This window comes from Haliotis asinina, chromosome 9, assembly GCF_037392515.1.
Source record: "Haliotis asinina isolate JCU_RB_2024 chromosome 9, JCU_Hal_asi_v2, whole genome shotgun sequence".
Taxonomy (NCBI): Eukaryota; Metazoa; Mollusca; class Gastropoda; order Lepetellida; family Haliotidae; genus Haliotis; species Haliotis asinina.
Genome location: NC_090288.1, coordinates 58,160,881 through 58,173,103, shown reverse-complemented (window position 1 = coordinate 58,173,103; position 12,223 = coordinate 58,160,881). Strand labels below are relative to the sequence as shown.

Genomic DNA, 12,223 nt, shown 5'->3' with positions numbered 1-12,223 from the left:
GTGCATATTGTTTTTATACATCATAAAAATAATACATTTCTTTTTTTACTTCAGATCAGCCACAGATGCATGTTGGGTGCTGGGGTATAAGAATCAATTGCATTTATTCTGATGGATGTGAAGAAAACAGCAATGAAGAAGTTGACCAGAATGTAAATGAACAGAATTTGATGCTGACGAATTTCTAGCAACAGGTGTCCACATCACTGTACATGACAGTACAAGTGATGACGGTTACTTTGATGGACTACATTTATTATTAGAGTCTGGTGGTTTATTTTTAGTGTATGCTGCATGTAGTAAACATTGGAATAGTAAAGTTATACCATATTTCATGAACTTGACTGTTGCTCTCATTAAAACTGACTTTTGTGATAGTTTGTTTTTGATTAAGGCTGCACATAACTGCAACCATGTGTTGTCTGCATGTCTACTAGGAAAGCATGTTAAACTGTTTCCCTTTGCCAGAAATAAGAAAGTTGTGAAAAATGAAATTCATGATATGTACAGAAGTCAGATATATGTGATGCTACATCATACTATCTCATAAGTATGCTGTAAGTTTTAGAAAAAAAGAAAATCATCCCTTCTTAAAATATTCAGCTTTGTGAGTTTTCTTTGCTCCAGATCTTTACATATTTTGTTGGCCATTTTGGGAAATGTACCTTCCTATCAAGAGTTCATAACCAAATACCGGATTATTTTATAAAGGTAATAATAAATAAACAAACTGTGCAGTCCAGTGAAACAGTGTTGTTACTTTTATGCTTACTACCCAAGGATTATTGAGATTTTTCTTCATTAGTCTTGCAGAACTGTTTCAGTAAAATATCCATATCACAAGACAACACAGGTTCTAAGAAGGAAATTCAAGCGTGCATAATTCATTATCAATGATTATGGCATGTGCTTTCGTCTTTCCAATGAGTACCCTGTTCTGTGAAGATTTCACCAAGATTTTGGTGAAACTTGTTACATTGATATAAATCTTCATGTAGCTGAAATACATGTTTTGTTCTTTTTCTATGATGCAATATGTTCCCAGTTTTCATGTCTCTTTATTTTTACTGCCATGTTCAGTATTAATGATAAGTGTACATTGTTGGATTTTAAGCTTGTATTGTTTTAAAGTTAACCTTGTAATATTTGAAAATATGTTAAAGAATGGGTGTAGGGGATGCCTCTGTTTCTGAAAGCACTAACTATAAACATTATCTTTTCACAAATCAGGCACGTAACAAAGCCAATTTTTTCGTGTAAGCCTGATAGGTTGCAAAGTTTTATACCTAGACAGCTTGCCCAACTCTTTTTGCAACAACTATCTGTAAGCCCTGGGTGTTTTATAGTGGTAGCTATGCTCCTGCAAATATGAAAGGTATATGTTCAGTGTCATAGAATTGTAACTGCCATATATTGACACATTCATTGTTGGTTAGCCAATGGCATTACTTGCTTGTTGGATTCTTTTTCACACATAAAGGTATGTGTGTATATGAAGTTAATGACTTTAATACTACATATCATTATGTTTAACATGGTATTCTTCAAATCTACCACTTAGGAAGACAGGCTGCACTGTATTTTGGTATAAAACACCTTTAACAAAATTGATTTGTTTTCGTCATTATATGGGAAAATGTGACAGTGGTTATCTTTTACCTGGTCAGCTGATGCTCTACAAAATTTCTGAATACTCAGACAAGTAACATCATAATCTGGACAGAAAATGTCCGCTGTGACATGTTCACCAAGAACACACTTGTCAATGTTCAGCTGCATTAACAATATAGAGGCCACAGATATTGACTTTACTCTTCCCTCAATGCAATTATGTACAGTTGATATCCTTGATTGTGATGTGACTGGTATGATATGAGGCATCATAAACAACTACCTCTCATTTTACACTTTATTTATGTTTTCAAAAGCTGCCCCAAACATTTCAACTTCTGATGTCTTAAGAGTCGTAAGTGCATGTGGTATCTTTTCTAAACTGTACTAGAGGTGTCCTGAATACAGTGCTTCTCATAATGCATGAACACACCTATATTTCAATATTATGAAAGAACATTACATATTGATCACCTAACACCAAAGTAAGTTCCAACATTGGGAAGGCCTGCAAACAACCCACCACTCTGCTGAAAGAGTGAGTGTGGTTTTACTTCACTTTTAGCAATGTTCCAGCACTATCACAATGGGGAACACCAGAAATGAGCTTCAAACATTGTACCCATGTGGAGAATCGGACTTGAGTCTCATGATGAGCAAACACTAACCACTGGGCTACCCTACCCATGCTAAAAGAGCAGAATTCATGCTCTCTCAAATTTTCTTCAGGTACATGCTCACCCAGTCTGCTTTGTGGAAACAAAACAGGATCAGTGCTGATGAAAATGTATATATTTTATTTATCCTTTAGTTTTATGAGTTTACTGGAATCAATGATTGATAAATATAAAGTGTAATTATGACTTGATAGATTCCTCCGTCATCTAAAATGTGGGCGACATGTCCTTTGTTGTTTTGTTCGTCAGAGTGCTATCTTGTGTGGTTGGGACATTGTTGACCCTGTGCACTCCCCATACCCCAACATCCCAGTGAAATAATGACGTTTAGATATGAAAACATGCCACATGAAAATAACACTAAGGATGCCTACCAGATGTCAGTATCAGATGGCCAGTCAAAGACACACAGTTTATGTCAGTAGAAGGTCTCCGGCCGGAAATCTTTTATCACAATTTTTACACAATGTGCACGTACATTTTTCTGATCGTATTTGTTATCGTCATCTCTTCCCACTACGTGACTGTCATGACTGTACTTCCCATTTAAAGTTTACATTCACTGTTGTATACATAGCCACGTTCTTCTTGGAAAATATTCCACACAGTTAAAATGTATAGTTAAAACACGAACTGATGTATTATGAGACATATTTGTAATGTTTCCAAAATTATTTTCAGAAGTTCACTAAAACTGTAAGTCTCAAAGTCTCATTAAAACTTGGGGAATTCTTAAGACACTTTCTGCTTCTAAATGCCCTTCACAGATTGGCATCATATTTGCATGTTTTTTATCAGTTTGATGCATGATCCTCGTACAATTCTTCTGCAAACAATTTGCAGTTGGTTCCCCCAAATATGCGGATAAATCAGTATTTGAAGTAACCATGCATGCATTCATATAGGCAGGTAGGCAGGGTGGTAGGTAGGTATGCACGTACATTTTTCTGATCGTATTTGTTATCGAGGCAGGTTGGTAGGTAGGTAGGTAGGTTGGCAGGTAGGCAGGTATGCCGGTAGACAGGTAAGTAGGTAGACAGGCAGGTATGCCGGTAGACAGGCAGGTAGACAGGCAGGTAGACAGGCAGGTAGGTAGGTAGGTAGGTAGGTAGGTAGGTAGGTAGGTAGGTAGGTAGGTAGGTAGGTAGGTAGGTAGGTAGGTAGGTAGGTAGGTAGGTAGGTAGGTATTGTGAAGTTTTTAAGTGGGTCAAGAGTTTAGATGGGAGTTATACAAAGTATAAAGTGCGTCAGAATCTCTTCATGAATTTCCCTCTGTAGCCTGACTATAGAAAAAGTACTTGCTATTCATCTTCAAATAGAATCATTACCTTTTTATTTATATTGCGATGAATACATGACTTAGAAAATAACAATTTTACATGTACCTGTTTCTGGTACCTTTTGTTTATGTAATATTATGGTGAGGGTTACCATATTCCTTGAAAAATATTGGCCTGGAATACGAAACACGGAGGCATACTCCTTCAGGTATTATTTGAAAGGAAATGACCCTTAATTCCAACCTTATATAGTGACTGTTATGGTTACGGTCTTGCATGCCAGTGAGTGTTCAGGTGTAATCGCTTTCCTAACTAGCATGATTGTCTGGTTGTGGGAAATGAACTCAGCAAAGAATTTGATGTCACAAGGAGCTACTTACAACTTATTGACAAGAATGAAATTAAATGGGGTGACCACAGAGTCAGTACAACTCAACGCCCTAGAGATAACCTGTGTTCAGAGAGTCTAAACCCTCCTGACTAACATTTCATTTATGGGGAATCAAAACAATGACAATATCACAAGTACTGGACTGATACAGAAATTACCTTGCCCTAAAATAAGTAATGCAATACAGAATATGGCATATGCAACAATAACTGCTGTAACGACCACACAGAGGTAAGTGCTTATATTGCTAATCCTACTTCAAGTAATCTTGTTCACACATTTACTGAAGTTTTGGATGATTACTCTGGATGAGATGTTCTTAAGGCTAATTTCATGTGTGTAAGAGCTCAGTCATTACCTTAGGTTAGGATTTGTATGGAAACATCAGTGAACTAGTATTTATTCCTTGCTAGCTTCAACCAGTGTCTCCTTCTCCTGCTTGATTAAATGCTACACCTTTTACCTTTAAACTGAGTAGTATTTCAGTAAGCAGGGGAAGCCTTTCTTCCTCTTGCTTGCCATGTGGCAGCTGTGAAGAATGTACACTTGGCTTGTCTGTGCCTACTTAATTTATGATTGTGCTGTGGCCTTTTAAATTATTCTCTACCAAATTCAACAAACAGTAAATGCCAAAAGTGAAAATTATTACCAAACACGCCAAAGTGATACTGCCATGACCTCTCTAAGATTAGCAAATTGAAATGTTAATCACTATCTACACAAAATCAGCCTAAATCCAAACAGCAAATATATCACTTAACAAATTCCTGAAACAAACGCCCTCACTATTTGTTACTTATCAAAATATAATAAACAAATGACCCCCATTTACCATGCTTGAAGACACTACCCCAAGAATGCTAAATCTTCTCATCTGAAGCGCATTATAACAAACTCCAAAGTAATTAAACACTCATGTTAAATTTCATCCTTACAAACCATTAGACAAGCACATTCCATTCACTCACACAATACCACTGACCGAAAAGGTAGCACATAACTTGAATTATATGGCAATGGAAATGGGTGAAAAGTTCAGCATGGTGTTATTCCGATGACTGGGAGTGTACAACTGTTCCACAGGAGCACAATAAATCAATTTCTTATAGAATCTATTATTTTCACTTTTAGAAAAAATATCTGTAACAATTTTTAAAATAGTAAAAAGTATTATCATTTTTCAGTGTTGTTTTTATATTTTTGTTTCATTTTTTTCTGTGTGTCGTAGATTGTTTAGTGTACACTTTAAGGAACAATAACAAAAGCCTGTTGATTAAATACTTGTTCTTTTCTTGCTTTTATCCAACAAGAATTTGGTTTCCCTGGCACAGTCCCCAGTTAAAAAACAGGATTCTGAAATAAAGCAATAACTGAAAAAAAACACAGCAACAAAACAAAACACAGTAACCATTCATGACATCATGTATTATACTCAACCACAAAAAGCACTGCCCCAGTTCACAACAATACCAGCTATATCATGTTAACAAGTCCAACCAAACCATCAATATATAACAACTTTATAATACAGATTGGATAACAGGTCTAACACCAACATTCTGGAAGGATTCCCCTATCAGAATCATACACAAAGAAGGCGTAAACATAATATCAGGCTATATGCCCAGCATCCAACATATGCAAAACCATATTTTGAAACCAAAAATCTCTAACAAAAGTTCGGAACAATGCAGAAATTGCTCCACCACAGATCATCTCACACAATATCATAACTCAAATCAGACCTGCACACAATGTGAAAAAACACACACTTTCAGTTAATTTCTATTTCGTCAAGGCCCTTCATATCCTCCAGTACTTGGGGCTGGTTGAAACCTCTATGGTGCACACTGTTCGCCTGAGGTGTCGAGACGGTGTTCCATGATAGCGAAAATGAGAGAGAGAGTGAATGAAATATTCAGTGTAGATGGGTTTGTAGATGGTCAAAGGGATGGATTATAAAAGAAGCAACTAAATATTCAAAATTATGATTACTTTTAATTACTGTATGGATGGACATTTCAAAAACAAAAACTGATTACACAAAAGCATCCAATCACAGCTGTCAGAAGATTCAGTCAGCACTGAAGGCTGTACACAATACATTTCAAGGATAACCCAAGCAAAAACGAAGATCCATTTCATTTCCTACAAGTCTTCTGGGAGGATTTGGGCTGGATGAAATGCTCCTGGACTGCTGGCAGCAGGTGTAAGGTGCACACTGACTGTCCACCCGATGTGCTGAGGGAGCAGCCCATGTGACCTGAAATGAGAGAGAAAACGATTGAAATGTTGAGTCAACAGGGGTTTGTACATGGTGAAAAGGATGAGGTGGGTCCTCTGCACCAGCCAGATACAGCCAAGAGGGTGGAGGGAGGGGCCAAGACATCATTGTGCATTTAAGGCTTTTCTGTGCACTTAAGAACTCCTATACAAGACCTTAAGTGCACAGAAAGGTCTTAAGTGCACAATGGATATTTTGAGAAAAGACAGAGCAAATACAAGATGCATTTCATTTCCTACCAGTCCTCTGGGGTGCTTGGGGCTGGATGAAGCTCCACTAGACAGCTGGCAGCACTTCTATGATACACACTGACTCTTCGCCTTGGGTGCCCAGACAGTGTTCCATGATGGCTGAAATAGGAGAGAGAGTGAATGAAATACTCTGTGTAGATGGGTTTGCAGATGGTCAAAGGGATGGGGTAAGGCCTCTGCACCAGCCAGAAACAACCAAGAGGGTGGAGGGAGGGACCAAGACATCATTGTGCATTTAAGGCTTTTCTGTGCACTTAAGAACTCCTATACAAGACCTTAAGTGCACAGAAAGGTCTTAAGTGCACAATGGATATTTTGAGAAAAGACAGAGCAAATACAAGATGCATTTCATTTCCTACCAGTCCTCTGGGATGCTTGGGGCTGGATGAAGCTCCACTAGACAGCTGGCAGCACTTCCATGATACACACTGACTCTTCGCCTTGGGTGCCGAGACAGTGTTCCATGATGGCTGAAATGGGAGAGAGAGTGAATGAAATATTCAGTGTAGATGGGTTTGCAGATGGTGAAAGGGATCGGGTAAGGCCTCTGCATCAGCCAGAAACAACCAAGTGGGTGGAGGGAGGGGCCAAGACATCATTGTGCATTTAAGGCTTTTCTGTGCATTTAAGAACTCCTATACAAGACCTTGAGTGCACAGAAAGGTCTTAAGTGCACAATGGATATTTTGAGAAAAGACAGAGCAAATACAAGATGCATTTCATTTCCTACCAGTCCTCTGGGGTGCTTGGAGCTGGATGAAGCTCTCCTAGACAGCTGGCAGCACCTCCATGGTACACACTGACTCTTCGCCTTGGGTGCCGAGACAGTGACCCATGTTGGCTGAAATGGGAGAGAGAGTGAATGAAATATTCAGTGTAGATGGGTTTGTAGATGGTCAAAGGGATGGGGTAAGGCCTCTGCACCAGCCAAAAACAACCAAGAGGGTGGAGGGGGGGCCAAGACATCATTGTGCATTTAAGGCTTTTCTGTGCACTTAAGAACTCCTATACAAGACCTTAAGTGCACAGAAAGGTCTTAAGTGCACAATGGATATTTTGAGAAAAGACAGAGGAAATACTAGATACATTTCATTTCCTACCAGTCCTCTGGGATGCTTGGGGCTGGATGAAGCTCTCCTAGACAGCTGGCAGCACTTCCATGATACACACTGACTCTTCGCCTTGGGTGCCCAGAGAGTGTTCCATGATGGCTGAAATGGGAGAGAGAGTGAATGAAATATTCAGTGTAGATGGGTTTGCAGATGGTGAAAGGGATGGGGTAAGGCCTCTGCATCAGCCAGAAACAATCAAGAGGGTGGAGGGAGGGGCCAAGACATCATTGTGCATTTAAGGCTTTTCTGTGCACTTAACAACTCCTATACAAGACCTTAAGTGCACAGAAAGGTCTTAAGTGCACAATGGATATTTTGAGAAAAGACAGAGCAAATACAAGATGCATTTCATTTCCTACCAGTCCTCTGGGGTGCTTGGGGCTGGATGAAGCTCTCCTAGACAGCTAGCAGCACCTCCATGGTACACACTGACTCGTCGCCTTGGGTGCCGAGACAGTGACCCATGTTGGCTGAAATGGGAGAGAGAGTGAATGAAATATTCAGTGTAGATGGGTTTGTAGATGGTCAAAGGGATGGGGTAAGGCCTCTGCATCAGCCAGAAACAACCAAGTGGGTAGAGGGAGGGGCCAAGACATCATTGTGCATTTAAGGCTTTTCTGTGCATTTAAGAACTCCTATACAAGACCTTGAGTGCACAGAAAGGTCTTAAGTGCACAATGGATATTTTGAGAAAAGACAGAGGAAATACAAGATGCATTTCATTTCCTACCAGTCCTCTGGGGTGCTTGGAGCTGGATGAAGCTCTCCTAGACAGCTGGCAGCACCTCCATGGTACACACTGACTCTTCGCCTTGGGTGCCGAGACAGTGACCCATGTTGGCTGAAATGGGAGAGAGAGTGAATGAAATATTCAGTGTAGATGGGTTTGTAGATGGTCAAAGGGATGGGGTAAGGCCTCTGCACCAGCCAAAAACAACCAAGAGGGTGGAGGGAGGGGCCAAAACATTATTGTGCATTTAAGGCTTTTCTGTGCACTTAAGGTTTCCTATACAAGACCTTAAGTGCACAGAAAGGTCTTAAGTGCACAATGGATATTTTGAGAAAAGACAGAGGAAATACAAGATGCATTTCATTTCCTACCAGTCCTCTGGGGTGCTTGGGGCTGGATGAAGCTCTCCTAGACAGCTGGCAGCACCTCCATGATACACACTGACTCTTCGCCTTGGGTGCCCAGACAGTGTTCCATGATGGCTGAAATGGGAGAGAGAGTGAATGAAATATTCAGTGTAGATGGGTTTGCAGATGGTGAAAGGGATGGGGTAAGGCCTCTGCATCAGCCAGAAACAACCAAGAGGGTGGAGGGAGGGGCCAAGACATCATTGTGCATTTAAGGCTTTTCTGTGCACTTAAGAACTCCTATACAAGACCTTGAGTGCACAGAAAGGTCTTAAGTGCACAATGGATATTTTGAGAAAAGACAGAGGAAATACAAGATGCATTTCATTTCCTACCAGTCCTCTGGGGTGCTTGGAGCTGGATGAAGCTCTCCTAGACAGCTGGCAGCACCTCCATGGTACACACTGACTCTTCGCCTTGGGTGCCGAGACAGTGACCCATGTTGGCTGAAATGGGAGAGAGAGTGAATGAAATATTCAGTGTAGATGGGTTTGTAGATGGTCAAAGGGATGGGGTAAGGCCTCTGCACCAGCCAAAAACAACCAAGAGGGTGGAGGGAGGGACCAAGACATCATTGTGCATTTAAGGCTTTTCTGTGCACTTAACAACTCCTACACAAGACCTTAAGTGCACAGAAAGGTCTTAAGTGCACAATGGATATTTTGAGAAAAGACAGAGCAAATACAAGATGCATTTCATTTCCTACCAGTCCTCTGGGATGCTTGGGGCTGGATGAAGCTCCACTAGACAGCTGGCAGCACTTCCATGATACACACTGACTCTTCGCCTTGGGTGCCCAGACAGTGTTCCATGATGGCTGAAATGGGAGAGAGAGTGAATGAAATATTCAGTGTAGATGGGTTTGCAGATGGTCAAAGGGATGGGGTAAGGCCTCTGCATCAGCCAGAAACAACCAAGTGGGTGGAGGGAGGGGCCAAGACATCATTGTGCATTTAAGGCTTTTCTGTGCATTTAAGAACTCCTATACAAGACCTTGAGTGCACAGAAAGGTCTTAAGTGCACAATGGATATTTTGAGAAAAGACAGAGGAAATACAAGATGCATTTCATTTCCTACCAGTCCTCTGGGGTGCTTGGAGCTGGATGAAGCTCTCCTAGACAGCTGGCAGCACCTCCATGGTACACACTGACTCTTCGCCTTGGGTGCCGAGACAGTGACCCATGTTGGCTGAAATGGGAGAGAGAGTGAATGAAATATTCAGTGTAGATGGGTTTGTAGATGGTCAAAGGGATGGGGTAAGGCCTCTGCATCAGCCAGAAACAACCAAGAGGGTGGAGAGAGGGACAAAGACATCATTGTGCATTTAAGGCTTTTCTGTGCACTTAAGAACTCCTATACAAGACCTTAAGTGCACAGAAAGGTCTTAAGTGCACAATGGATATTTTGAGAAAAGACAGAGGAAATACAAGATGCATTTCATTTCCTACCAGTCCTCTGGGATGCTTGGGGCTGGATGAAGCTCCACTAGACAGCTGGCAGCACTTCCATGATACACACTGACTCTTCGCCTTGGGTGCCGAGACAGTGTTCCATGATGGCTGAAATGGGAGAGAGAGTGAATGAAATATTCAGTGTAGATGGGCTTGCAGATGGTGAAAGGGATGGGGTAAGGCATCTGCATCAGCCAGAAACAACCAAGTGGGTGGAGGGAGGGGCCAAGACATCATTGTGCATTTAAGGCTTTTCTGTGCATTTAAGAACTCCTATACAAGACCTTGAGTGCACAGAAAGGTCTTAAGTGCACAATGGATATTTTGAGAAAAGACAGAGGAAATACAAGATGCATTTCATTTCCTACCAGTCCTCTGGGGTGCTTGGGGCTGGATGAAGCTCTCCTAGACAGCTGGCAGCACCTCCATGGTACACACTGACTCTTCGCCTTGGGTGCCCAGACAGTGACCCATGTTGGCTGAAATGGGAGAGAGAGTGAATGAAATATTCAGTGTAGATGGGTTTGTAGATGGTCAAAGGGATGGGGTAAGGCCTCTGCACCAGCCAAAAACAACCAAGAGGGTGGAGGGAGGGGCCAAGACATCATTGTGCATTTAAGGCTTTTCTGTGCACTTAAGGTTTCCTATACAAGACCTTAAGTGCACAGAAAGGTCTTAAGTGCACAATGGATATTTTGAGAAAAGACAGAGGAAATACTAGATGCATTTCATTTCCTACCAGTCCTCTGGGATGCTTGGGGCTGGATGAAGCTCTCCTAGACAGCTGGCAGCACTTCCATGATACACACTGACTCTTCGCCTTGGGTGCCGAGACAGTGTTCCATGATGGCTGAAGTGGGAGAGAGAGTGAATGAAATATTCAGTGTAGATGGGTTTGTAGATGGTGAAAGGGATGGGGTAAGGCCTCTGCATCAGCCAGAAACAACCAAGAGGGTGGAGAGAGGGACCAAGACATCATTGTGCATTTAAGGCTTTTCTGTGCACTTAACAACTCCTATACAAGACCTTAAGTGCACAGAAAGGTCTTAAGTGCACAATGGATATTTTGAGAAAAGACAGAGGAAATACAAGATGCATTTCATTTCCTACCAGTCCTCTGGGGTGCTTGGAGCTGGATGAAGCTCTCCTAGACAGCTGGCAGCACCTCCATGGTACACACTGACTCTTCGCCTTGGGTGCCGAGACAGTGACCCATGTTGGCTGAAATGGGAGAGAGAGTGAATGAAATATTCAGTGTAGATGGGTTTGTAGATGGTCAAAGGGATGGGGTAAGGCCTCTGCACCAGCCAAAAACAACCAAGAGGGTGGAGGGAGGGGCCAAGACATCATTGTGCATTTAAGGCTTTTCTGTGCACTTAAGGTTTCCTATACAAGACCTTAAGTGCACAGAAAGGTCTTAAGTGCACAATGGATATTTTGAGAAAAGACAGAGGAAATACTAGATGCATTTCATTTCCTACCAGTCCTCTGGGATGCTTGGGGCTGGATGAAGCTCTCCTAGACAGCTGGCAGCACTTCCATGATACACACTGACTCTTCGCCTTGGGTGCCGAGACAGTGTTCCATGATGGCTGAAGTGGGAGAGAGAGTGAATGAAATATTCAGTGTAGATGGGTTTGCAGATGGTCAAAGGGATGGGGTAAGGCCTCTGCTTCAGCCAGAAACAACCAAGAGGGTGGAGAGAGGGACCAAGACATCATTGTGCATTTAAGGCTTTTCTGTGCACTTAACAACTCCTATACAAGACCTTAAGTGCACAGAAAGGTCTTAAGTGCACAATGGATATTTTGAGAAAAGACAGAGGAAATACAAGATGCATTTCATTTCCTACCAGTCCTCGGGGTGCTTGGGGCTGGATGAAGCTCTCCTAGACAGCTGGCAGCACCTCCATGGTACACACTGACTCTTCGCCTTGGGTGCCCAGACAGTGTTCCATGATGGCTGAAATGGGAGAGAGAGTGAATGAAATATTCAGTGTAGATGGGTTTGTAGATGGTCAAAGGGATGG

The 12,223-nt window shown here is 41.7% G+C and overlaps 1 protein-coding gene across 1 annotated transcript; it reads right to left on the bottom strand.

Moving 5' to 3' along the window:
• Window positions 1-5,363: 5,363 nt before the first annotated feature.
• Window positions 5,364-11,410, bottom strand: LOC137297346 (uncharacterized). The gene is made up of 15 exons (XM_067829355.1): window positions 11,379-11,410; window positions 10,934-11,044; window positions 10,563-10,673; window positions 10,192-10,302; window positions 9,821-9,931; window positions 9,450-9,560; window positions 9,079-9,189; window positions 8,708-8,818; window positions 8,337-8,447; window positions 7,966-8,076; window positions 7,595-7,705; window positions 7,225-7,335; window positions 6,854-6,964; window positions 6,483-6,593; window positions 5,364-6,222 (listed from the first exon to the last, which is right to left on the bottom strand). Exons 1-15 carry the CDS (start codon window positions 11,408-11,410, stop codon window positions 6,108-6,110), a joined length of 1,590 nt encoding a protein of 529 aa, XP_067685456.1. The 3' UTR covers window positions 5,364-6,107.
• Between the last annotated feature and the right edge of the window lie 813 nt (window positions 11,411-12,223).

What these genes read in the sequence shown, in the direction of transcription:
- LOC137297346 (XM_067829355.1), bottom strand. Translation starts at nt 11,410, where the DNA reads ATGGGTCACTGTCTCGGCACCCAAGGCGAAGA. An exon ending in CCAAGCATCCCAGAGGACTG is followed by an intron (nt 6,594 to 6,853) that starts GTAGGAAATGAA and finishes CTCCTATTTCAG; the next exon opens with CCATCATGGAACACTGTCTG. An exon ending in CCAAGCACCCCAGAGGACTG is followed by an intron (nt 6,223 to 6,482) that starts GTAGGAAATGAA and finishes CTCTCATTTCAG; the next exon opens with GTCACATGGGCTGCTCCCTC.